At 58.3% G+C, this 26,284-nt stretch overlaps 1 protein-coding gene across 1 annotated transcript in view; it reads left to right on the top strand.

The window, feature by feature from the left end:
• Window positions 1-26,284, top strand: part of COL18A1 (collagen type XVIII alpha 1 chain) — a 101,550-nt gene that overhangs the window by 44,850 nt on the left and 30,416 nt on the right. The window contains exons 3-6 of the mRNA XM_073004984.1: window positions 16,890-17,434; window positions 22,094-22,180; window positions 24,574-24,633; window positions 25,448-25,577. Coding sequence (XP_072861085.1) covers window positions 16,890-17,434; window positions 22,094-22,180; window positions 24,574-24,633; window positions 25,448-25,577 — 822 coding nt within the window. The remainder of the gene's footprint in view (window positions 1-16,889; window positions 17,435-22,093; window positions 22,181-24,573; window positions 24,634-25,447; window positions 25,578-26,284) is intronic.

The following is a 26,284-nucleotide window of genomic DNA, read 5'->3' on the forward strand; positions in this document are numbered from 1 at the left end:
AGAGGCTGAGGGAGGACACCCGCTCCGTGGTGGGACAGCACGCCCGGGTCCACCAAGACCAGGTGCACGCTGAGGCTCCAGGGCCTCGTGGCTGCTCCAGTGGCCCCGTCACCTCAGGAGACAGGGCCCGACTCTGCAGGACGGCACTGGTGGGGGATGGCAGGTCCTCTAGGGGGTGTGGGGTTCTGAGCTGTTCGCCTCAGGACCCTCAGGAGCGGGCAGGTCGTGATAACAGGAGTGGCTGCATGTGGGCAGCCCATGGCTACAGCTTCCAACAGGCATTTCTAGTGCCCTGGCCAGATGGCCGGCCAGTGGGGGCCATGATGCCACCGCACTGTAGCTTAGCAACAGAGGAGATCCATTTTCTCATCAGGTTAGCCGGGAATATAGCAGGGAGTCAACCCAAGTCTCTCCACACAGAGTGGGACAGGCTGTGATGATGCCCAACACAGCAGCTGGGTCAGCTTGGCTTCCAGGAAGGGAGCCCCTTGGCCCGCCTGTTGTCATAACTGAGAGCCAGAGAAAGGGGCCCCACAGGCTCCGGGGCCCTGGGGACGCAGCTGGGTGGCTGTGTTGTGTGGTGCCGCCTTTCCAGGATCCCCCGGGATTGGCAAGCCATGCTCTTCCCCAGCTCCCCGCTAGCCTTCGCAGGGATGATGTGGTTGTCTGCATGGGGTTTGCTGAGGGAGTTTGTGGTTAACACTCCCTTGTTGAGTTGAATGAGGACCCCGTGTTCTGCTCTCAGCCCAGGAACACTCAGAGGGGAAGGTGGTGGGATTCGAAGGCTGCTCCCTCTGCCAAGTCAGACTGGGAAGGTCGATCTCAGGCCTCAAGGCAATAGGGTGGAAGGACTTCAGACTGGGGCACTCTCCTGTGTCACCCAGGTCCCGCGCACCCCCAGGGAGGGGTCTCACCTGTCTTGTCAGCTCTGCTCGGTCGAGAGCCGTGGACCCTCTTCCTCCTTAGCTTGGGTCATCCCATGTGAGCTCCATCATGGGCCTCCCAGCCGCCCCATCAGAGCCAAGCGGTTCCTCAAGGTCGTACATGATGACATGTGTCCTCCGTCTCTAGCAGGCCTGAGGCCGCACTCACCCCAGGAGGGGCCAAGGAGCTGCAGGGAAACTGCGAACCGCTGATCCCTGTGCCTCAGCTTCTCTGCTCCCTCCACCAAGGGGAAGAGGCTGCGCCAAAACCCTGGTCCGCGCCGAAATCCTGGTCCGCGCTGAAACCCTGGTCCGCCGAAACCCTGGTCCGCGCTGCTCAAGGTGCCGTCTGGGCTCACAGACTCCTGGAACGAGTCATAGTCAGGCCCTTTACACGGAGCTGGGCAGGGGCTGGGGAGGAGGCCTGGATTCTTGGCCATGCTGTTGGAGGACTTGGGCGACACCAGGGTGCTTTCTGAGAGCACAAGTACGTGGTGAGTGTGCTTGCCTGTATGTGTGTGCAAGTATGTGTGTGTGTGCACATGTGTGAGTGGTCGTGTGAGCATGCATGGCAGAGCTGAGTATGCATATGCCCTGTGTGTGTGACGTGTGAGCATGTATGTACGTGTGTGGGCTTGTGCATGTGAGTATTCGCACATGATGTATGGCATAGCTGAGCATGCATTGCATGTGTTCATGTGTGAGCAGGAGTGAGCATACATAGATGTGTGCATATGTGGGTGTGTGTGTGAGCGTGTGTGTATACACGCATGTTGTGATGACATGTATGAGGAGGCTCATGTAGCCACCCTTGCCAGGTGCTTCCTAGTGGGAACCAGATCCCAGGGGCTGAGCTGGGGGGCTGTGGCAGAGCTGCACTAGGATTTCCAAGAGGTGAAATGTGTGATGCTGTGGAGGTGCTTGGAGGTGAGGGAACCCCGATGGGGGACAGGAGGCTCTCAAAGCACTTGGAGGTGGAGGAGTCCTGGACAATGGACAGGAAGGGTGGGGTCAGGAGTGCAGTGGGCAGGTGAAGGTTGGAGGGAGCTGGGCACCCTGCAGATGGCAGGGTGGGTGCTCAGTGCGATGGGGCTGCCACCATCCTCCAAGTGTGGCCCCGAGGGCCAGAGCTGCTGTCCCTCCATCGCCGGGTGTAATCAGTTCCTTGTGCCTGGATCTGCCCAGCAGCTGTATGTGGGGGGGGTGTGAATGACCCTCTGAGCACAGAGCCTTTGGGATGGGGCTGGGGGCGTCCCCACCCTGACAGTGTGGCAGGGCATCCCCCACAAGTGGAGCCCAGAGTTCCCTCCCCGAGAAGTGCTGGGGGAGGAGGGGGCGGTCTCTGGAATTTCTGTTCGGAGACTTTTCGGAGGCGTGTTTAAGCATAAAATCACGTCAGCGGCAGTCAGTTTTCAAGCAAAGAGACTACTCTCTGGGCATCTCTAAGACGAGTTTGGGCAGTGTGGGGATTAGTTTGGGGAGCAAGGCCTCGCCGAGACGCAGGTGTTTGCTTGTGGAATGCCTGCGCCTGCCCTCGAGAGGGCTGTGGCACTCAGCTGCTTGAAACGAGGCCGGGTCCCAGGCAGCCCAGCCCTGCCCTGTGGGAGCAATCAGCCGCTGGCTGTAGCATGTCCTGACCTGGGGACAGCTGGGGACAGGTTGTAAGGCTGTTTCGTCACAGCTGCTGTCACATCTACTGACCCCAGCCCTGGGGGAGGGTGGCTGCGACCCTAGTCACACAGCTGGAGGAGGCAGGGTGACGAGGGACTCCAGCTGGGGGAGCGGGCGTGCGGAGTGCTGCAGGGGGAGATGGATTATGGGGTGAAAACTGTGGGTATGTGCGTGTGAGGATGTACACGTGTGTGAACATGTGTGTGACAGCACGTGTGTGCGTGTGAGTGCACGTGTGTGAGTGAGCATGCCTGTGTAGACTGCCTGGATTCCATCTGGCTCCACCTCTTCTGGACTCCGTGATCTTGAGCAGGGTCCCCAGGCTCATGCCTCAGTTTTCTTCATCTGTGAAATGGGCTGATGGCCGGGCTGCACACAGATCCTCAGAAGGCGTAAGGCACACTCAGCACCCACTGCTGTGCCTGGGCACAGCAGCCACTCACGTGCCACTCACAGCCCTGTGGGTTACTCACTGCCTGGAATGTTCCAGTCTAATCGGATCCTTTTGTTGACGGGGAGACTGAGGCCGGGAAGGAGAATGCATTCCTGCCCTGGTCCCAGGCTCCACCTCTGCTGGGTCTCCTGGGCAGAAGGTCAGGAAGGGCTGAAAGGGACACAGTCCAAGACAAGTAAAGCCCCAGCTTCGAGGGGAGGCACGGTGGCTCTGAGGGGGTCTGAGCCCCCTGAGACCCTCCCCGGGATGTTTAACGACTTGGGCAGCCATTGCAACAGTGGAATTGGCACTGCAGCAAGCTGAGCATTTTTTCAGTTCCAAGTTTCGTACAGCACAATGGCTCCGGGCCAGGCACCTCTGGGCGTTCTAGGCCAGAGGGGGAGCAGGGGCTGGGGGCCGCTGCCTCAGTGCTTCTGGGATGGGGTCCCGGCCTGGAACCCCAGTCCAGAGACTTAGCAGCCCTGCCCGGGCAGAGCCTATCGGAGCACATGGGGAACCCCGCGGACACTGCACACGCTGCCCCTCTGTCCTCACGGAGCCTGGGGCTGCTGCCGGGCCGTGGGAAAGAAGTTGAAAATTCTTGGGTGCTGGAACCCTCGGGTGCTGGGCACCTTGATTCCAAGGCTGGTGCCTTCTTTCCTTCTGCAAGAGTGAGGGATGGGAGACAGAACCGGCCAGAGGCTGGGAAGCCTGCATAGGGGAGGGCAGGAGGGCGGGAGCCCGGCTAGCCCCACCTCCAGGCACAAAGGCCCTCCCGCCACCCTCGGCTCCAGCGGCACAGCCCCGATGGCTCCCGACCCCAGCGGCTGCCGCGTCCTGCTGCTGCTCTTCTGCTGCCTGGCCGCTGCTCAGGCCGACCTGCTGAACCTGAACTGGCTTTGGTTCAATAATAAGGACACCAGCCAAGCAGCTACCACGATCCCTGAGCCCCAGGGGCTCCTGCCTGTGCAGCCCACAGCAGACACCACCACGCACGTGGTCCCCCAGGATGGTTCCACGGAGCCAGCGACAGCCCCTGGCAGCCCTAAGCCACCCTCAGAGCTGCTGGAGGACAGCCAGGGCACCCCCACTTCTGCCGAGAGCCTGGACACGCCAGAGGAGAACATTGCCGGTGTGGGAGCCAAGATCCTGAACGTGGCCCAAGGCATCCGGAGCTTTGTCCAGCTGTGGAATGACACCGTCCCCACTGAGAGCTTGGCCCGGGCAGAAACGCGGGTTGTCGAGGCTCCTGTGGGCACCCTCGCCCTCCCTGGGCCTTCCAGCACCCCCCGGGAGAATGGGACCACTCTGTGGCCCAGCCGTGGCGCTCCCAGCTCTCCGGGCGCCCACACGACCGAGGCTGGCACCCTGCCTGCACCCACCCCATCGCCTCCCTCCCTGGGCAGACCCCGGGCACCACTCATGGGGCCCTCAGTGCCACCACCGTCCTCAGGTAGAGCTTCTCTCTCCTCCTCGCTGGGCGGGGCCCCTGCCTGGGGAAGCCTGCAGGACCCGGACAGCCGAGGACTCTCGCCCACCGCAGCCGCTCCCAGCCAGCAGCTCCAACGCCCTGATGTCCGCCTGCGCACACCACTTCTGCACCCCCTGGTGACGGGCTCCCTAGGCGCGCACGCAGCCCCCTCTGCCTTCTCCTCTGGGCTCCCGGGCGCACTGTCTCAGGTCGCAGTTACCACTTTAATCGGGGACAGTGGTGCTTGGGTCTCCCACGCGGCTAACTCTGCGGGGCTGGGTCCTGCTAATAACTCTGCCCTGCTCGGGGCTGACCCTGAGGCCCCCGCCGGCCGCTGCCTGCCCCTGCCGCCCTCCCTGCCGGTCTGTGGCCGCCTGGGCATCTCGCGCTCCTGGCTGCCCAACCACCTCCACCATGAGAGCAGCCAGCAGGTGCAGGCTGCGGCGCAGGTGTGGGGGGGCCTGCTGTGGACGCACTGCCACCCCTTCCTCGCCTGGTTCTTCTGCCTGCTCCTGGCCCCACCGTGCGGCAGGGTCCCGCTGCCCGCCCCGCCACCCTGCCGCCAGTTCTGCGAGGCCCTGCAGGACACGTGCTGGAGCCGCCTGAGTGGGGGCCGGCTGCCTGTCGCCTGTGCCTCGCTCCCAGCCCAGGAGGACGGGTACTGTGTGTTCATTGGGCCGGCTGCCCGCTCTCCCCACCCTTTCCTTTTTGCCTTGCCAGGTAAGCGTGGTCAGGGCTGACGTGAGCCTGGTACAGGTTCCCCCCCCACAGAGTCTCTACGGTCAGGGGCCCATGGCTCCCGGGAGGCGGGAGAGCTGGGAGTGAGGCATCCTGTGAGGGGAGGAGGCCGGCGTCTGGACGGGAAGAGGGTGGATGAACCACAGCCGATGTGTCCAGGCGTTGCCTGGGCCTGGGGCTTCCTGGGTATTTTAGCACATTTAGTCCTCAGCACGGTCCCAAGATACCCTGCCATGCCCTGAGTCACAGAGGGGAAACTGAAGCGTGGGGCAGTGGCGTGACTCACCCCAGGGAGCCGAGATTCCCACTCAGGTGCGGCTGCATCGACCTTGCCCCGGTCACTAAGCTGCACAGTTTGACCCGCTTCCTGGGAGCCTTAGCGTGCTCAGGCCAAGGGTGCTGCCATGTGGGCAGTGCAGAGACCCTCACCAGGGTGGGGACCAGGGAGGTCCGCAAGGCCTGTCCTGAGAGGGAGCCTTTCATGTCCCCCCTCCCCATCATGAAGCACACAGCCTCTCTGCCACAGTGGGGGCCACTCCTGGGCCCAGGGGACGTTGCCCCATCACCACGTGGCCTGGCCCTGTTGCTGGCTGGGCAGTTGGGGGGCAGGAAGAGGAGGGAAGGGGGAACTCTTTAACTTCCCGGGGGCAGGGGCAGCCCAGGAAGGACCCCAGCAGCTCCCTCCTCTGTGTTTGGGGGTAGACAGGCCCCTGAGCTGTGCCTGCCCCATTCAGATTCTGCCTGCTGTGTGCACCAGCAGCCTTGGCCCAGAGGCCCCGTCCCCACAGGGCGAGGTGCTCTATCCTCCCCATAGTGCCGAGGGGAAGCAGCCTAGGTCTTTGCCCTGTGGGCTTTGGGACAGGGTCGGTGGGGATTAGCAGCTGTGCCGGACCTGGAGGTGGGGGTGCCTGCAGTGGAAATTCTGGTGGACGCCCACCTGCCAGGCTCCATGAGGGATGACGAGCTTGGTGATTCCCCTCGAGTTTCAGGCCAGTGACCATTTCTCTCAGCAAAGCCCAGAGCCTCTGCAGACCCTGTGTGGGGCCTGGGGTGTGGCCGGGGGGCCACAGGCAGGGCAGGGACAAGTGCTGACAACAGGTGGTCCCAGGAGCAAAGCCATGTGGACTGGAATGGAGGGGCAGGCAGGAAGGGAGGGAGGGCTGCAGTGGGGCATGGCTGAGCCTGAAGCAGGTACAGTAACTGTGCTAGGGGGGCGTGGTGTGTGCAGGCGTGGGGGCCTTTGTGGATGCTCCCCGGAAGCGTAGGGCTGGAGCTCTCGTGGCAGGGGCTGTGCCCATGGCTGTTGGCATCTCGGGGCTTAGATGGTACCCCCAGGGCAGCTGGCACTGCCACAAGCAGTCAGATTCCTGGGTCCCACTCATGCTCCCTCCCTGGAACACCCAAATGCCAAGCAAGCACCAGCCGCCTTGCAGGCAACCCCCCTAGGGCCACACCCCACCTGGCTACTGGTGGCCAAGCCTTGTTCCCCACCCAGCGTGTGGGTAGGGCAGCACTTCAGGAGCCGTCCTGCCTGGAGAGACCCTGGTCCAGTGTCCTGGAGCCCCAGGACGCTCGAGCACAGCCCACCTCGTCCTCCAAGGCAGACAGGACAGCGGCGGACTGGGAGGGCTGCAGCCTGTGGGAAGGGAAACGCCAGGCCCCGAGACTGTCTGGGATCAGCTGAGCGCTCTGAGCAAGCATCGGCCTCAGGGAAGGTGCTGATCTCCTGGGAGTCGGTGCTCAGCTGCGTGGCTTGGGGGCTGGGGTCTGAGTGGGACTGTGAGGGCGAGGGATTTCTATAACTGCAGCTGGCCCCGTCGGTGGCACAGCCTGAAGGGGACTTTTCACTGAATATCTGGACAGCTTGATAGTGTCCCCACGTGAGGGAGGCAGTGTCCCGCGCAGGGTCCTGGGGGTCTCCATCGGCATTTGTGGCCTACGTTGCCTCTGGCCAGAGGTGGGCCTCGGGCTTCATCATGGAGTCCCTTCCCAGGTGTGGCCTGGCCCAGAGGGTCCTGCCCTCTCTTCTGGCCTCTCAGCTCCTCCCCAGCCCAGGCTCCTCTTGGGTGAGCCCCCACTCCTGCCGGGCCCCTGTGTTGGACTGGACACTCCCAGCCCTGGGTGAGGGGCAAGAGGAGGAGGGGGAGCCCAGCCCCCCATGTTGGTGCCTGACCCCTCGGGGCAGGCTGTGAGGCCCTGGAAGTGGGGGTGCTGGGCTATGATCCTGGCACCAGAACAGAGCCCTCGAGGCCCACAGAGGGCCTTGGCTGCATCTCCAGGCCATGGGGTCAAGGAGTATGAGCCCTTGAGGGAAGGGGAGCTGGAGGGGTCCTGCTGCCTCCTGCCTGGCTCCATCTCCAACGCCCCCTCCACCTGGTCCTGGGCACTGCCCTGTGTGTCCACCCCCCCGGCACACCTCGAGGAGAGTGTGGGGGGCAGTGTGGCCATGCTGGGGCGTGGGGGCACTCAAAGGCTTGGAGGTTGCACCCCGTGGTCAGCACACAGGCAGGGACGCTGTGGAGGATTTTGCCGTGTTGTGGGCTTGTCCCTCAGGCCCACAAGAAAGGGAGTAAGGCCCCCACGCAGGGGAGGGCCGGAACGGGGTAGGGAGGCTCCCCCACTGCAGGTGCCTAGAGTGAGTGAACAGGGCTTGGGCTTGGGCTGCCGGGGACACTGCCTCCAGGAAGCCCCCCTGGGCTGTCTCAGTGGGACTCTATGAGTGACACACGGAGCTTAGGCCACAAGGGCTGTGGGAGTGTCACCCCACGACAGCAATGGGTGCCTGGCCCTCTGGACTCTGCTCTCTGCGCCCCTCCTGAGCTCTTGCAAACCCTGGCCCCTGGGACCGTAGCAGAGGCAGGTGATGTTTCCAAGGAGTCCTACAGGCAAGCGTCCTCTGAGCTGGGAGGTGGGTATTGTTCCTGTTTACAGTTGAGAAACTGAGGCCTAGGAAGGACAGACACGTGTGTCTGCCACGAGCGTGGCAGCAAGAAGGGAGCCTCGAGGAGGGCCCCACAGCCTGGCCCCAGAGCGCTCTTCAGCATCGCAGCAGATGCAGGACAAGCAAGCCCCCAGCCAGGGAGCACCAGGAGACCAGCAGCGTCCACCCTCATGGTACAGGCCATCTGATGAGGGGCGGGGACCAGTGCCGGGATGGACAATGCCTGTGCATAGAGTGGGGCGCACCCAGGCACAGCTGCCACCGGGGTACTCGGGAAGCAGATCCACACACACGCCAGCCAGGTCGCTCATCTCCAATGTGTGAGTCCCATGATCTTGGCAAGTGGTGCACAGGTCCCTGGGCTGGGGCTTCCTCTGCCTCCACCCCCATCACTGGACATTCGGAGGTTGGTGGGAGGCCATGGGAGTGCACGTGGAGGTCACATCACCGTGATGGCCCTGAGGGGCTGCTCCTTTCTCGCTGCTCCCTACCCCGTGGGCCAGCAACTGGTGCACAGGTGTCCTTACACGGTGCTTATCTCTTGCTCGTTTAGTCAAATGCAGAACTTGAGAAAACTGATTTGCTTGACATTTCCGTATAACTTTGGTTTAAGAAGGAGAGAAGACCACTCCATGAGAAACAGCTCATTCTTATCTCTCACCACTTGGCAACCTACAAATATTTTTTCGATGATGCTGGCTAAGCTTCTCATAAATTCTCCATGTCTCTCAGATGCACCAAGAGTGACTCAGCATTTAACTCCTACTGGAGTGTCAAGAGCCCAGTGCATTGGGTTCAGTTGTCTGTGGGTACAAGATCTTGTGTGATTCTGAACCAGGCACAGACAGAATGAAAAGCAGAGCACTCCACACGGGGCTCCCTGCAGGTCCTTACATATATTTGGTTTTTGTAGATATCTAAAGTCAAGCTAGTAGACGTCTGTCACTTCAACCAGTTACCATTGTGAGTGTGGTGAGAACACTTAAGATCTACTCAAGTTTGAAGTGCCATATGCAGTACAGTATTCTGTCTGTAATCACCATGTGTACATTAGACCTCTAGAACTTGCGCTTCCCGCATAACTGAAACTTTGTACCCTTCAACCCACAGTCATATTTCCTCCTGTCCATGGGCTGGCCTGGGCTGTGCCCTGTTAGCATTCCCAGATAAACAAAAGCTAAGGGAGTTAATTGCCACTAGACCTTCCCTGCAGGAAATGGTCCGGTAGTCCAACAGGTGAAATGAAAGGATACTACTCAGTAACAGTAAGTCAAGGAGGCCCCCGTTGCCTATGCACAGAGTGGGGTGGCAGCTGTGCCCCATTGCACCCCACTCTGTGCATGGGCACCATCCATCCTGGCACCGGTCCCTACCCCTCATCAGATGGCCTGCACCATTAGGGTGAATGCCTGCTGGTCTCCTGGTGCCCCCCTGCTGGGCCTGTGCTTGTCCTACATCTGCTGCAATGCTGAAGGGCACTCTGGAGCCAGGCTGCTGGGCCCCCTTCGAGGGTCCCTTCTTGCTAGCCGTATCTGTGGCACACACACATATTTGTCCTTTCTAGACCTCAGCACCTGACAACCACCATTCTACTCTGCTCCTATGAATATGACCTTTTTAGATCCCACATATAAGTGAGATCATGCAGTACTTGCTTCTGTGCCTGTCTTATTTCTTTTAGTTTAATATCCTCCAGGTTCATTCATAAGAAGTGCAGTTACAAATTTTTGCAATACCAGCTTTTATAATTGCCCATGTATTTACCTTTATTGAAATCTTCATTTCTTCATGTAACCTGTTGTTATTGACTAGTGTCCTTTCATTTCACCTGCTGGACTACCTGGACCATTTCCTGCAGGGCAGGTCTAGTGGCAATTAACTCCCTTCGCTTTTGTTTATCTGGGAATGCCAATTTCTCCTTCACTTTTGAAGGACAGTTTTGCTGGATATAGGACTCTTGGTTAACAATTTTATTTTCTTGTAGTACATTGAATATATTGGTCCACTGCCGTTTGGCTTCCAAAGTTTCTGTGAGAAATCTGCTGATAATCTTATTAAGAAGCCTTGGATATGATCAGTTGTTTTTCTCTTGCTGCTTTCAAGATTCTCTCTCTGTTTTTAAAAATTTTATTATAATGTACCTTGGTGTGAGTCTCTTTGAGTTCATCTTACTTCCAGTTCCCTGAGCTTCTTAACTGTTTATATTCATGTCTCCCTACAAATTTGAGACGTTTTCAGCCATTATTTCTTCAGATAGTCTCTCTGCACCTTTCTTTTTCTTCCTCTGTTTGCAGCTTCCACAGCATGCATGCTTCCTTGTCTCTTGATGGTGGCCACATGCCGCTTAGGCTCTTTTCACCTTTCATTTATCTTTTGTCTTCAATAATTTCCATCATCTTATCTTCAAGCTCATTGATTTATTCTTCTATCTGCTCAAATCACCTTCAGATTCCTCTAGTGATGTTTTCAATTCCAACTATCATACTTTTCAGTTCTATAATTTCTTTCTGGTTTCTTTCACGGTTTTTATATTGATATTTCCATTTTATTCATATGTCACTTTCTTGACTTTCTCCACACCTTCCTTTAGTTCTTTGAGCATCTTTAAGACAGTTGTTTTAAAGTCTTTGTCTAGTAGATCTGCCATCAGGTCTTTTGCAGGGACAGCTTCTGTTGATTTATTTTTCTCCTTTTAATGTGCTATACTTTCTTATCACTTTGTGTGCCTTGTGATTTTGTGTTAAAAAGTGAACATTTGAACTCAGTTATGTAGCTCTGGAAGTCAGTTCTCGCCCTTCACCAGTGTTCACTGCTTTTTGTTACTTTTAAAAAAATTTTTGTCTCTGTGCCAGAGATCTCCCTGAGGTGTGAACTTCAGATCTTCTTGGGTCTTTTCTGAGCCTGTCCCTTTCCCTGGGTGTGTGCAGCCACTTTCTAATTTTACTCTTACATGCTGCTGTTTTTCAATGTCCTGTTCTTTCATGTTTGGCTCCCAAAGGAGGAACAAGATAAGAATGAGGAAGAAAAAACAGTGCCAGTCATCTAAATCCACTTGAAGTCACTTCATCTGGAAGGGGGAACTTGCAACAACAGAGGGAGTGTAAAACAATGGCCCCACCTCCCTGTCTGCACCTCTGTGTTCCCAAGCAACCTGATCAGAGCACAGGTTCTCAATGTCTGCAGGACAGGGTCCTTTTTGCCATCCTGTTTCCCACAAGCTGTGTGGCCACTGCTCCAGGAACTCGTGCATGGCACCTGCTATGGGAATGGGAGTGGGGGATGGATGTGCAGCTGCTATTGTGCCAAGAGCTGGGGTTTAGCTAAATTAACCACCTGTTACTGTTCAAACCTTCCTCTGGACATTGCAAACTTTCAGTAGACTCCAGAGTTCCAAAAGAGTTCTAAGACAAGTTCTGCCCGTGCACTTGTTAATTAGTTAGGGAGGTGGATTCCTGGTGCTTTCCATCTGCCATTTCCCAGAGTACTCCAGAGTCATTTTCAAACATGTTTCTTTCTGTCAAATAATCAAGTCTTGGCCAGGTGTGGTGGCTTACGTCTATAATCCCAGCACTTTGGGATGCCAAGGCGTGTGGATCGCCTGAGGTCGGAAATTCGAGAGCAGCCTGACCAACATGATGGAGAAACCCCGTCTCTACTAAAAATACAAAATTAGCCAGGCATGGTGGTGCGTTTCTGTAATCCTAGCTACTCGGGAGGCTGAGGCAGGAGAATTGCTTGAAGCTAGGAGGTGGAGGTTGTGGTGAGCTGAGATCACGCCACTGTACTCTAACCTGGGCAACAAGAGTGAAACTCCATCTCAAAAAAAAAGAAAAGAAATCAAGTCTTGAGGCATCATCATTGTTATATCATGTGCAGGTGTCTATCCTGGATGCCACCCAGCTATGCCAAGTGCAGGGAGAAACTCCCTATGGGCACCGTGGCTGGGTCCAGAGCTCAGAGGCTGGAGCCCAACCATGATGGAAGCCTCTAGCTCTGGGGAAGAGACACACATCTGTGGGGGCAGAGTGACTACCTTTCCAGGTTGCCCAGCCCTTGGGAGTGGCGCAGTGCCCGGGCACTGGGGCAGAGGTGGATCCCATAGTCCTTCAGTGGAAGCTCCAAAGCCTCCCGTTTTCCTCTCTTCCTCTTCCTGGGATGGGATTTGGGGGATGAGATCTTCCTGGTGGGCTGGAGTCTGTCCCAGAAGTCAACAGCTCGCCCTGGGGCCGCAAGACCCCCTTAGATAAGGTAGACCCTCAGCAAGACTCCAGCCACACGTGAGAGGACAGAACACAGCTCCTGAGTCCCACTCACCGCGGCCACCTGCCCCCATGGGTTTGCACCGATTTGCACATAGGTGTGTAGCTTCCTACTGGCGGCTGTAAGAAATTGCCACAAATTCCGTAACTTAAACCAGCACAGCTGTCTTATCTTTCAGTTCTGGAGGTCAGAGTCGAAACCAGTTCACTGAGTTGAAACCAAGGTGTTGTCAGGGCTGGGTCCCTCTGGGGCTCTGGAGGAGAATCAGTTTTCTTGACTTTTCCAGCTTCTAGAGGCTGCTGCTTTCCTTCGCTCAAAACCCTTTCTTCCCCCTTCAAAGCCAGTGGTGTTGGGCAAGTCCTCACGCTACCGTCTTTTGTCCTTCGATTTTAAGGCTTTGTGTGGTTAGATGTGGATCATCTCCCATCTCCAGGTCCACAGCCTGAGTCCCAGCTGCAGCATCCCCTTGCCACGTAAAATTATGCTTGTGGGTTCCAGCTGTTGTGCTGTGGACATCCTTGGGGCCATGGTTTGGCCCACCACAGTTTGCCCATGTGCACGGCTGCACATGTGTGCATATGTGCATGGGAGTCTTACTTTGCATAAATGGGATTGCCCTGTGTCTGCAAGTTCCTCTTTCCTTTATCCTGCATCTCAGGAGTCTCCCTAACTCCAGGGAGATGCCCTGGCTCTTCGTGTGGTTCTCGTCTTTTCCTCAGCCCTCCTGACTGAAGCACCTGCAGCTATTTCTGCTTCTCTGTATAACAGATGGCCCTGCAGACACCTGCTCAGCCCTGACTGACGGGTTCATCGTGCAGACTTTGTTTATCGGACACCAGCTGAGCTGCCCACGTGGGCCTGACATGGGTTTTGGGTCAGCGCTGACAGTGGAGAGATTGGATGTTGTAAATGTGTCCGAGTGTCAGCAGGAAGTCTCCACCCAGGGACAGCCGTTTCTTAGGTTGTTTTTAGCCCCTCCCTGGGGCTCTGCAGCCTTGGGCATTGGTGGAAGAGTTTGTTCAGAGGCTGTTTTTCTTTGAGGCCAAGATGTCCCCCCCAGGCACTTCACCATGTCAGTGCCACGGTGTGATGGAGTGATGATGGTGGCAGGTTGATACCCCCGGGCAGTTCACTGTGTCAGTGCCATGGTGTGATGGGGTGATGACGGTGGCGGGTTGATACCCCCGGGCAGTTCACTGTGTCAGTGCCACGGTGTGATGGGGTGATGATGGTGACGGGTTGATGCCCTCGGGCAGTTCACTACATCAGTGCCACGGTGTGATGGGGTGATGATGGTGGCATGTTGATGCCCCCGGGCACTTCACCGCGTAAGTGCTGTGGTGTGATGGGGCAATGATGATGGCGCGCTCTTCAAGCTCTGGATCGGGTTCCGGAAGCTCTGTGTGAGTCTTACTGAGGTGGTTATTTTCTCTCTTCACAGGAAAGTGGGCTGAGCGAGGAGCCTTAGGGTCTGTCATTGGCAGCGACTCCCTCACCTGCAGGTCCGCGGTGGTTCTGGCTCGGCAGACGCCACAGGGCTGTCAGGGCGCGTCGTCCCCTCTGTCCGCCGAATGGCTCCAGCTCGGGTCCGTTTGGCTGATGTCAGTGTTGCAGTGCTCACTCTCACAGCCATTTACCTGCTGGTTTTCCGTTAGCCTTTGGTGTTACTTTAGCTAACGTTTTTGACAAGGTGGAGCTGGATTTTTCTTGCTGCCGCTATTTTTCATCCACTGCTTGCCTTGTGCCCACCAATGTGGTCTCCATGTCCTGTGCCCCGGGCGCCAAAACCACCGGCTCACCGGCACCTGCCCTGCCCTCTCATGCCACTGTGGTCACTGACTACAGGTTCTGGCTTTTGTCCTTCTTTTGCCTCTTCTGTATCAGTTGTGACGTCTCCGTTTAACGAGAGTCCTGCACGTGTGTGCTTGAAATGGAGGCTTCCAGGGTCCCTGAAAGCTTTCACAGAACCACTGACGTGGCCTCCACTTGCTGGCATGGACCTGGGCAGCCATGCAGGTGCCACGCAGATCTCCAGGACACTTGGTCCTGGGAGTCACAGGGCAGCTTTTGTGGCCGCACCCTGAGGTCTCAGCTCCCATGGCATAGATGCTGTGGGTTTTTGGGCTTCGAGGTCACGCCCTGGGGATGCTGCAGCCCACCTGCCCTTGGCCCCCATGGGCCCAACCACTGTGCGTTTGGATTTCTGAACAGGCCCAGGTGGAGCTGAAGGACAGGCTGTGCTGGCTCCCCTGGCCTGAGGGAAACGTCCTGTCTCAGAGCCATTTTCTCTCGGAGCACCCATGAGATTGCTTTAATTTCTAGTTTACATCAAACCCTGTGTCTTGGAAGCTGTTGGGCCTCTGAGTGCTGAACTGGGTGTTGCCTGAGCAACATGAAACCCACCTGGCTGGACTAGGCTTCCCCGATTTGGCTTGCCCCATGCAGGCAGGAGCAGCCCTGGCTCTGCAGGACTGGAGGCGGCTGTGTGGGAGGGCAGGGGGCTGGCCAGGCAGCCTTGGATCTTTTCCTCAGGACCCCTTCAAAGGGGCGGCAGAGACTCCAGGCCCCGTGCCCCAGGGAGTCAGGCTGGGCTGGTTCTGGGGAGTGGCTGGAGCGCCTGGTGCTGACGGGTGGCAGCTGGGCGACTGCCAGGGCATCTGGCCCCCAGGCCAAGAGTCCCATTTCCTGATCTTAGCACAGCCCTGGCGTGGACATGTGGGGCCTGGGCACTTCTTCTAAGAAAGGATCATTGTAACAGCTGCCATCTGGGTAGACGGCAGCCTCTGTCTGAGGGGGCATGACTGCTGGCCCCAGAGCCCTCTGCCCCTAGCCTCGGGGTGCAGGCGCCGGACCAGGCTGCTGTCCACAGAGCCCATTGTCCACTCTGCGCCTGGCCCTGCTTCCAGTCGGCACGAGGGTAGGGCCCACAGGGAGTCCAGGCCGCCACACCACCTCATGCTGGAGTCAGGGCCTCGCGGGGGCAGCGATGGCGCTGGAGGTGCCCACGGCGTGTGCCAGGGCCGGGGGGTCTGCACTCTTGTTTCTGTTGCTTCTGTGTTCTGTGAGCTCTTTGGAGGTACTGCTTCCCTCGTGATGTCCAGGCTCAGCACTTCTTCCCTTGTGTCTTGTCCCAGGTCAGCCTGGCCCAGCCACAGGGCCCCCAGCCCACAGGTACACGCACACACGCACACACGCGCACAGGTGCTCGCCCCCGCCTTCCTCAGGACGCCTGGGCATCAGCAGCCCCTTCCCACAGGAGAGCTCGACCAGGAGCCAGCCCGCTGCACAGGCGTCCCGGAGTAACCGTTACACTCTGTCGGAAGCAGACCGTGTCCAGTCTGTCCGGGGCCTCGCGGTCACGGGAGTAGGGCCTTGGGGCAAGTCCCTGGCCCAGACTGTGGCCGCAAAGTCCGTGCTCTGCCTGGCATGGCAGGTGTGCTGGGAAGTCACTCTGAGCAGGGTCTGTCCTTGAGTGGGTGCTGCCCCCTCCCGTGGGCAGGAAACGAGGCGTGAGAACTCCGGGCACTGGGGCTGCGTCCTGGCTTGGGCTCCCTGGGAGAGGGATGGACAGGGCTCCTTCTGAACCTGGGCTACTGTGTTGAAGTGAGGTCAAGCTCCGCCTGGGCAGGAATGAGTGGAGTGAGTCACCCAGCGCTGTGGGGCATTTGCAGGGAGCAGCGGGGCTGGTGGGGAGACCGTGGCACATTGGCAGGTACGTCGGCGTCAGCATGTTGGCAGGTACGTCAGGCGTACAGCCCCTCCAAGGGGCGACTGTGGCCCCGAGGGGAATCAGCACAGTGGGGTGGGAGACACTACTTGTCCTTGCCACATGAGGCACCACACCCAGTGAGTGAGCTGGCACCCTGACAGCGCTGGGTGAAATCCCACACGGTGCCTCTCAGACGCCACGCGGACCCCCGGCCGAGGCAGCCGCTCTGGGCAAGGCCCCGTAGCCGAGGCTTCGAAGAACATTGGGGTGTGGAGTCAGCCTCCTTCCTTCCCTGCGGTGGAGCTGCGGCTTCACAGTGGAGGCCACGCTGGGTTGCCCGCCTGGGCTGCTCCAGCAGGGGCAGAGTGGGCGGGCGGGGCACAGGGCTGCCAGCCCCAGCCCCTCACAGCTCCTTGCTTCGGCGGGGGTGCCGGCCAGTCCCCGGCCCCTTCTCCCCACTGGCTGTGCTGAAAGCAGGGAGGGGCTGTGGACACCATGTCCTCTGCAGGCAGGTTTCTGCGCGGAGCGCGCCCGTCGTTTGGGAATGAGTGAACCAGGGTGGCCGTTGGGTGGCCATTGGGTGGCTGAGCCCAGGGCATCAGGGCAGGCTGCCAGGCGCGTGGAAAGCCCTCTCAGACTCCGTTTCCCCTTTGTGCACCTGCCTGGCTGCCTCTGCAGGCTGCATTGGTGGCACCTGGTACTGTCCTGCACAGCCACCTCACCAGCTGTCTTCCTTTTTGCAGAGAGCACCGGTGAGGAGGTGGGGCTGCTGCAGCTCCTTGGGGACCCTCCCCCCCAGCAAATCACCCAGACGGATGACCCCGACGTCGGGCTGGCCTACGTCTTTGGGCCAGATGCCAACAGCGGCCAAGTGGCCCGGTACCACTTCCCCAGCCTGTTCTTCCGCGACTTCTCACTGCTGTTCCACATCCAGCCGGCCACGGAGGGCCCAGGGGTGCTGTTCGCCATCACGGACTCGGCGCAGGCAGTGGTCTCGCTGGGCGTGAAGCTCTCTGGGGTGCGGGATGGGCACCAGGACATCTCCCTGCTCTACACGGAGCCAGGCGCAGGCCAGACCCACACAGCCGCCAGCTTCCGGCTCCCCGCCTTCGTTGGCCAGTGGACACACTTAGCCCTCAGTGTGGAGGGTGGCTACGTGGCCCTCTACGTGGACTGTGAGGAGTTCCAGAGAATGCCGCTCGCTCGGTCCTCACGGGGTCTGGAGCTGGAGCCCGGCGCTGGGCTCTTCGTGGCTCAGGCAGGAGGAGCGGACCCTGACAAGTTCCAGGTAACCCCCACTATGCCGTTGCCGGGGGGCTGGAGCAGCCAGGGTAGGCTGGGGTGGCGGTGGCCACTGGGACAGGGACAGAGCTGCAGCCTGAAGAGGAGAGCCCCACCCCAGCTGTGGTCGGCCTTGGCCTCCGGTGCAGGCCTCCCGGGTTCTTGGCCGGCCTGGCTGGGGTAACATTCACTTTCTTGGCTCTCTGGCTCCTGTGCCCCCAGGGAGGGTTGCCCTGGGCTTCTGTGGTTTCTCTGAGACACCAAGGCCCAGCCTAGGAGGGCCCCATTTGAACGACTTTATAACTAGACATCCAGCCCAGCCGTGACCCCGTGACCCAGAGACACCCCCAGGCCTGTGCCAAGCCCCGTGGTGAACTGGGGCTCCCGACCTCTGACCGGCCCGTTGGGTGAGTGGGGACCGAGTCTGGGCCCAGCCACAAGCCTCGGGGCCCCAGGCAGAATGAAAGCTGGGGTCCTTGTTGAAAACGATGAATGATCCAAAGCTGGCGGCAGCAGGGTATCGGTCCCAGCAGGGTTCTCCTGTGGTGACTCCACACCGGCTGGGACCAGGGGCTCAGGGCGGCCCTGCAGGTCAGCACCTTTAGCATGGGTGCGGCAGCCCCAGGCCTGTAAGACTCCACTTCGGAGCACGTGGTGGGATCCCCCAGCGGTGATGGCGTGTGGCCGTCTCCACCTGAGTCTCCGGGAAGTCCCTCCAATGCACCTTCATTTCTTGGGGCTGGGGGAGCGGACAGAGCCCTAAACCCATGTGGGGTCTATGTCCAAAGCCCGTGCATTTCTGGGAACCTTTGGCTGGGAACAGCCGTGTGGGTGACCTCAGCTGACACTGTCTCCCAAGTCCCTGAATTCTAACATTCGAGCTGGCCCGCAGCTGGGACGCCCCTGCCCTGGCGGGCCACAGGGGACAGAAGGTAACTGTTGCCCTGACAAGGGCTGTTAGTTTGAAGTTGTTCTAAGTCCTGGTGTCTGGGAGTTCTGCAAGCTGACCTTTCACCTTTGGCAGGAACTTTTAACCCTCAGAGATCAGGAGCCGCTAGGACATTGACACCAAACTGGGCCTCTTTGTTTTCCTCTTGATCACAAACATGATTGCCGGGAAAGAAGTCAGAGTCACCCCCTCCTGTGAGAGGCAGTTTGTTGTGTGAATCCCCAGCCATTTCTTGGTGGAATAAAGTCGCCCACAAGTGCTGTACATCTTTAACGCTGTAAGGAAAGGCGGCCACGTGCCAAGAGCTGGGGTACGTGGGTGCACAGCTGTGCCCGATGGTGCTGGCGAGAGCCGGGCCGCCCCCCTGCAGTGAAGGCCTCCTCATCAGCGAAGTCCCACTTCCCAGTTAGATGTGTAGGAAAAGGGGGTCTGGGTGTTTAATTTTGTATTTCTTGGACTGTTAGTGAAGGCAGACTTCCACGTTGCCACTTGTTTATTGTATTTCTTCCTTTGTACTGACTGGTTTATGTTCTCTGTGTTTTTCGGTGGACCCAACTCATTGATTTATACAAACTCCTTACATGTAAAAGAAACTGCTCTTTGGTTTCGCATGCTGCAGACTTTATTTCCACCTTGTCTTTTTTTTTTTTTTTTTTGACCATTGGGATTTGATATATGGTTTTTTGGGTTTTTTTTGTTTTGTTTGTTTTAGATGTAGTCTTGCTCTGTTGCCCAGGTTGGAGTGCAATGGGGTGATCTTGGCTTACTGCAACCTCTGCCTCCTGGGTTCATGTGATTCTCCTGCCTCAGCCTCCCAAGTAGCTGGGATTACAGGCATCTACCACCACGCCTGGCTAATTTTTGTATTTTTAGTAGAGATGGGGTTTCACCATATTGGCCAGGCTGGTCTCGAACTCCTGACCTCAGGTGATCCACCCGCCTGAGCCTCTCAAAGTGCTGGGATGATAGGTGTGAGCCACTGCGCCCAGCTGGGATTTGATGTGCTTATGTGGTTAAATCTGGCCTGGAGAAGACACCATGATTTACAACAGCCCAATGAAACCTTGGAAGGTCAGAGAGCTGGAACAGGAGGGAGCTAGAGGGCCCTGGGTCTGGACCTGGGGGGCGCGCAGCAGGCCGTGTGCTGCTGGGCGTGGGTGGCGCGCTATGGGCCTCGTGCTGCTGGGCGTGGGTGGCGCGCCTCGGGTCGTGTGCTGCTGGGCGTGGGTGGCGCGCCGCGGGCCTCCTGCTGCTGGGCGTGGGTGGCGCGCCGCGGGCTGTGTGCTGCTGGGCGTGGGTGGCGCGCCGCGGGCTGTGTGCTGCTGGGCGTGGGTGGCGCGCCATGGGCCTTGTGCTGCTGGGCGTGGGTGGCGCACCGCGGGTCGTGTGCTGCTGGGCGTGGGTGGGGCGCCGCGGGCCGTGTGCTGAAGGCCATGTCAGTTGATCTCTGTGTCAGGTCCCTGCAGGCCTCAGGTGTCAGGAACTTTCTCTTTGGGTCCTTGATGAGATTCCAGCTGGGGAGAGGAGAAGCACGCTTGTGTGGTAGAGAAGAAGGTGGAATTGTTCAGCACAAGATTTTCTCAGACGTCTGAATTGAGATTCTTGGGAAAGAAACATTCGAGTTGTGTGACTCATCATTTCTGGCAGAAACAAGCGCACAGCTTTGGGAGCAGGGAGGAAACCGAGACTTCCTCCTCCTCAGACTCCACGAGGCTGCAGTGCCCCCAACGCTGCCACAGATGGTGCCTGGGACCCCTGGCCTCCGTGGGGTCCGACAGAGCCCTCCAGAGCGTTGGTTGTGTTCCTGGTCGTAAGAGTCCTGGGTCGTTGTTGGTCTTTTCAGGTTCACTTTCTTGGGTCGGGTTTGTCAGTGGCCGTCTCCCGGGAAATCACGCACCCCCCAGCTGTGCTGTTGTGAACGTCATTTCCAGCTGTGTCCTGATTTCCAGGGCGCTGAGGCTGCAGCATGTCGGGAAGCATTTTACACGCTTTTCCCTAACAGGATTCCTGTGATCTCTGTTTTGGGTGTCTCCGGATTTCATAACTTTCAGTCCGAAGTCCCTTAAATATTTGCAATGGGCCTGTGGCTTTTGCACTAGTGCCATCTGCCCCACCCCTGGAGCCAGTGGCCGTCACAGGCTCGGAGCTGCTCTGCTCTCTGTAGCTGCCCCCGACCCAGGCACCCTGTAGCCCTGTGCAGAAGGCGTCGGCGCCCTCGGGAGCACCCTCAGGAGAGCGCTGTGGCTGGAGAGCATGGCGGCCACCTGTCAGGTTGTCAGGGCCTCACGGGCGAGTGTGCGTGGGGATGGATGTCAGGAATGCCCAGCCCCTCCCCCACACCAAGACCACCTAAGATGCACCCCCCGGCACCCGCCCCCGCCCGGGCTGCCCCAGGGCTAGAATGCAACCCCGGCTCCTCCCCAGGCATGACCTGGAGCCTCTTGAATGTGAAGGCTGCTGCCCTGCCCCCACGCAGCAGGTCCTGGAGGACAGTGGACCCTGGACCCCGCGGTGCTGCCCCTGGCCTACCTGGGGCACTGTAGGCAATGCCCCTCCCCTGCAGTGTGACGCAAAGAACCGCTAGTGCATTCTGTGGGAAACCCGTGCACACCCAGGGGGCTCACGGGGTCCACATGCCCCATGCATGAACTCACATACATGCGTACATGATCTCATGTTTGCACACGTGTCCACGGAGATGCATGGTCTCACGCACATGTGCCCATACACTCAGCACTCACACCCCATCCTGTAGGCTCAGGCCCCACTCCTGAGCCACCTGCCCGGGCTTTGGGGCCCAGCTGGCGTGGGGATCCCCAGGCTCCACCTGGCCTCGCTTGGCTCTGAAATCTAGGCCAGGATGCAGAACCCGCAGTGCGGCCAGTGGAGCCCCTGGTCCTGTGCACAGCCCCCACCTGGCAGCCCCTCTTCCTGCCAAAGCCCCTCCCAGTGTCCTCTCCCCCGGACGAGCTGCTCACTTGAGGCTTAGGATGTTGCGCCCTCCTATGTCCCTGTCCAGCGTCCCCAGCCTGCATCTCATGAGACACTGCCGGCCGCGCCAGGACCTGAGAGGGCAGGGGCAGGCACCCTGGCGCTCAGCCCAGGACTGAGGATGCCGGAGGGAGTGGTGGGTGGGTGAGTGAGATCGGCTCCAGACGGAATGGGTGCAGAGATCTAGGAAACTCCCCCACACCTGCGGCGTTTTGGTCCTTGGCTTCTGGGTTTTGCTTTTTATGAAAAGGTAAAATTCAAAGAAAGCAAAGCCGTGGTGCTGCCTTGGTTGGTCCAAGTTGGGAGATGAGGCTGCCTGGGGCTTATGTAAAGCTCCCAGGACTTGGGGTTGGGGGACTTGACCTGCAGCCCCTCGAATCTGCCCCTCTCTCTCAGGCCTTGGATGGAGCCATGCCCACTGTGGTTCTAAACCCATAGCACTCAGGTGGCCCATCAGCCGCCTCGGATGAGCCGAGTCTGAGGGAGCAGCCTCCGCCTAGCCGGGTGCTTTCCACACGAAAGCGCCCAGGATCCTCTGGGTCTCACCACGTCTTCCTACCATGAGGCATACTGCACCCCCAGGAGGCTGCCCGAGACCCCTTCCCTCCCCGAGACGCTCCTGCCCTCTGTGGGCCCGAGCCCGCCGAAATCTGGAGCTCAGGCAGTGCCGGGGTTGCCGCTGCCGCCTCAGGACCGCTGGTGACCCCTTTCTCTGTCTGCATTTAGGGGATGATCGCTGAGCTGAAGGTGCGCGGGGACCCCCAGGTGGGCCCCATGCACTGCCTGGACGAGGAAGGTGATGACTCAGATGGGGTGAGTGACAGCCGGGTCCTGGGCGGGGTCTCCCTCAACCCCTGGCACGCGGAGTTCAGGGCCAAGGGCTATGACAGGAAAAGTCCCAAAAGATGCCACTTTGGGTACCGGGAAGCTGCGATACCGTTTCCGTGCTTTCCTGTAACACCTCAGAGCCCTTCCTTGCCCTAAACTTTCCCACATAAAAACTAATACAAAGCATAAAATAAACACCAGAACCACCCTCCATGGCAGCTGGTGAGACGGAGGATGTGAGGCAGCTCAGCAAAGTGTGTGTGTGTGTGGTGTGTCTGTGTCTTGTGTGGTGTGTGTGTGTGGTGTCTGTGTGGTGTGTCTTTGTGTGTTGTGTGTGGTATGTATCTCTGTGTGTGTCTCTGTGTGGTGTGTCTGTGTCTTTATGTGGGTATGTGGTGTGTCTGTGTGGTGTGTCTGTTTTGTGTGTCGTGTGTGTGTGTGGTGTGTGTGTGTAGTGTGTCTCTGTGGTGTGTCTCTGTGGTATGTCTGTCTTGGGTGTTGTGTGTGGATGTGTGCATGTCTGTGTTTTTGTGTGTGTATGTCTGTGGTGCGTGTGTCTTGTGTGTTGTGTCTGCATGTCTGTGGTGTGTCTGTGTGTGTGTGTGGTGTGTCTGTGTCTTGTGGATTATGTGTGGATGTGTTCATGTCTGTTTTTGTGTGTGTATATCTGTGTGATGTGTCTGTCTTGTGTGCATATGTGGTGTGTGTCTCTGGTGTGTCTGTGTCTTGTGTGTGTGGTGTGTCTCTGTGTGGTGTGTCTGTGTCTTGTGTGTGCAGGTGTGTGGTGTGTCTGTGTTTAGTGTGTCTCTGTGTGTGGTGTGTCTGTGTGTGGTGTGTCTCTGTGGTGTGTCTGTCTTGGGTGTTGTGTGTGGATATGGTGTGTCTCTGTGTGTGTGGATGTGTGTATGTCTGTGTGTGTGTATGTATGGTGTGTGTCTCTGTCTTGTGTGTTGTGTCTGTATGTCTGCGTGGTGCATGTGTTTCTGTGTCTGTGTGTTGTATGGTGTGTGTGTTGCTGGGGTGTATGGAATCTCATGCGTATGTCTCTGTGTCTGTACCTGTGTGTTGGGGTGTGTGTCGGTGGGGTGTGTGTGTTGGTGGGGTGTGTGTTGGTGGGGTGTGTGTTGGTGGAGTGTGTGGAATCTCTGTGGTGTGTGTCTCTGTTGTGTGGCGTGTGTATTGGGGTGTGTGGAATCTTGTGTATGTGTCTCTGTGTCTGTACCTGTGTGTTGGGGTGTGTGTTGTGCGTGTGTTGGTGGGGTGTGTGTTGGGGTGTGTGTGTTGGTGGGGTGTGTGTTGGGGTGTGTGTTGGGGTGTGTGTTGGTGGGGTGTGTGGAATCTCGTGTGTGTCTCTGTATTTGTGTCTGTGTGTTGTGTGGCGTGTGTGTTGTGTGGCGTGTGTGTTGTGCGACGTGTTGGTGGGGTGTGTGGAATCTCGTGTGTGTCTTGTGTTTGTGTCTGTGTGTTGTGTGGCGTGTGTGTTGTGTGGCGCGTGTGTTGTGCAGTGTGTGTGTAGTGCGACGTGTGTGTTGGTGGGGTGTGTGAATCCTGTGGTAGCCAAGGGGAGTCCGCTGGCCCCAGGTGTGAGGAAGAGCAGGGAATTCTTCTCACTCGGGGGCCCAGATCACAGCGTGCCCCACGTGGCCGTGGACCAACAGCCTCACTCCTGGGCGGCGTGGGCAGGAGACACCGTGGCTGAACTGTGGGCAGCGTGTGCACATCCATGTTACTTTCATGTTTTTTTCTATATTTCACCCGGTAAGTCCATTGTTTTTGCCTGGAACATGCCAGAAGATGCCAGATTGTTCACATGGCGGCCATGACAAGGCTGTGCCCTGGTACAGCTTGCTGGGTGCTGGGGGTCTCCGAGGCGCCGCACCCCTCCCCTGGCCTGCCTTGCCCTCAGGGGTCATTAGCGGGCCCTGAGGATGATTCGCCTCCGGGTTTTCATGAAGTTTAAAACGTCCAGCCACCTGGTGCGGGTTCGGCCCAGGCCTGGGCCCAGCGGGGCCTGCGCTGGGGAAACCTGTGTGGGGAGCATCTGTGGTGGGGCCTCCTCCAGGGCAGGGCTCCGGCCAGAGGAGAGGAGCGTGTTCCTCTCCCGCCTCCACATGTCTGACCACCAGCCGAGGCAGTTTCAGAAGCATCACCGTCCGCGACCCGATTGGACAAGATTTGTTGAAGCTCAGAGGGTGCCTGGGCAGGGAAGGGCAGCGTGCCCACCCCAGCGGCCCCTCCGAGAGCACCAGAGAGGGCTGGACGAGGCGGGAGGGGGCTGGGAGGAGGCAAGAGCAGCCTCCTTTGCTTCCCAGGGCTGCTGGGCTCGGGGTCTGGCCTCGCTGCCATCTCTCCAGCCTTTCCCTTTTCAAACTCCTCAGGCATCTGGAGACTTTGGCAGCGGGCTCAAGGACACCCGGGAGCTTCTCAGGGAGGAGATGGTGAGTAGCTGGACGAGGCCCAGCCCACCCTGCAGGGTCCCAGGAGAGCCCCTTCCAGCAGTGCAGTGCACACATGTGCACACACAGGTGTGGCTCCAAGAGCTGCCTCTGTGCCATGAAGACACATTCCCGGCTGGGAACAGGGATGCTGGGCTGGGCAGACGCTCCGAGCCTGGGGACAGGCCCCACTCCAGTCCTGCCTGACCACCGCGTGTCTTTGGTGAGAGGACATTCCTTTAAACGAGGTCCTGCCCTGCACATTCCTTGGTCTTTGAGGCGACCTTGGCCTTCCGTTCGCCCCATCCCTCCGTTAGCTCGTGGGTGGCCACCAGGGAATGAACGGGTGTGTGAGTCTGACGACCAGGAGGAGAAGGCAGTGCAGGGAGCATGAGGAAGGGCTTTCCCCAGCTCGGGCCACCTGAGAAAACACAGGAGGGGCGGGGAGCGGGGAGGCCCCAGCCCTAGGACTGAGGCGCCGTGCTTTCCGTTAGAGACGGGCGTGGGAATGTGGTCCCTGCAGGGACCCTCTGCAGGTTCACATCAGCTTCCCAGCATGGCCTGTTGGGTGCCAGGAGGCCTCTGTGGTGATGGCAGGCACGGTCCTGGAGCCTGGAGCCGGGGAGCCCACAGGCGGCCACACCCCTGCGGCCCACGGAAGGAAGCCCCTTGCACGCAGCCCTGCGGCGCCCTCCTGTTTCAGAGGATTTTTCTTTATCTTTCTTGCAATCTTAAGTATTTCATTTCACGAACCAAGCAAGGCTTTGCTGGGCATCTGCTGGCTGAATAACAGGCCATCTCCCCTCTCATCCTCCAGGGCACAGCCCTAAAACCCAGGCTCCCCACACCACCCCCAGTCACTGCTCCACCCTTGGCTGGAGGCAGCAGCACAGAAGATTCCAGAAGTGAAGAAATCGAGGAGCAGACCACGGTGACTTCATTAGGAGGTAAACTCTTTTCTGGATGTGTGTGTGTGGTGTGGTGTGGGGTGTGTGTGGTGCGTGTGTGAGTGTGGTGTGTAACATGCATGTTTGTGTGATGCTGAGGTATGTGTGTGATGTATGGTGTATGTAGTGTGTGGTGTATATAGTGCATGTATGTGTAACGTGGCACGTGTTTGATGTGTGTGATGTGTGGTGTGATGTGCATGTTTGTGTGACATGTGTGATGTTTGATGTGTGTGTAGCATGTATGGTGTATGCGTGTGTGGGTGTGTATGGTGTGTGCATAGTGTGATGTGTGCAGTGTGTGGTGTGTATCGTGTGTGGGGTGTGTTGCATGTAGTGTACGTGTGGTGTGCAGTGCGTGGTGTGTGTTGTATGTGTAGTGTATTGTGTATAGTGTATGTGTGTGATGTGCATGTGTGATGTGTGTGTAGTATGTGTGTGTGTATTGTGTGTAGTGTGTGTGATGTGCATGTGTAATGTGTGTGTGTAGTATGTGTGTATTGTGTGTAGTGTGTGTGTGTGATGTGCGTGTAGTATGTGTGTGTGTATTGTGTGTAGTGTGTGTGATGTGCATGTGTAGTGTGTGTGTGTAGTATGTGTGTGTGTATTGTGTGTAGAGCATGTGTGTGTGTGAGGCAGGTGGGGAGATGCCGAGGCCTGGATGGTGGCTCTGGGTACAGGCTCTGGGTATTCACTGTGCTTCTGTT

Source organism: Chlorocebus sabaeus, chromosome 2 (assembly GCF_047675955.1).
Source record: "Chlorocebus sabaeus isolate Y175 chromosome 2, mChlSab1.0.hap1, whole genome shotgun sequence".
NCBI classification, from domain to species: domain Eukaryota; kingdom Metazoa; phylum Chordata; class Mammalia; order Primates; family Cercopithecidae; genus Chlorocebus; species Chlorocebus sabaeus.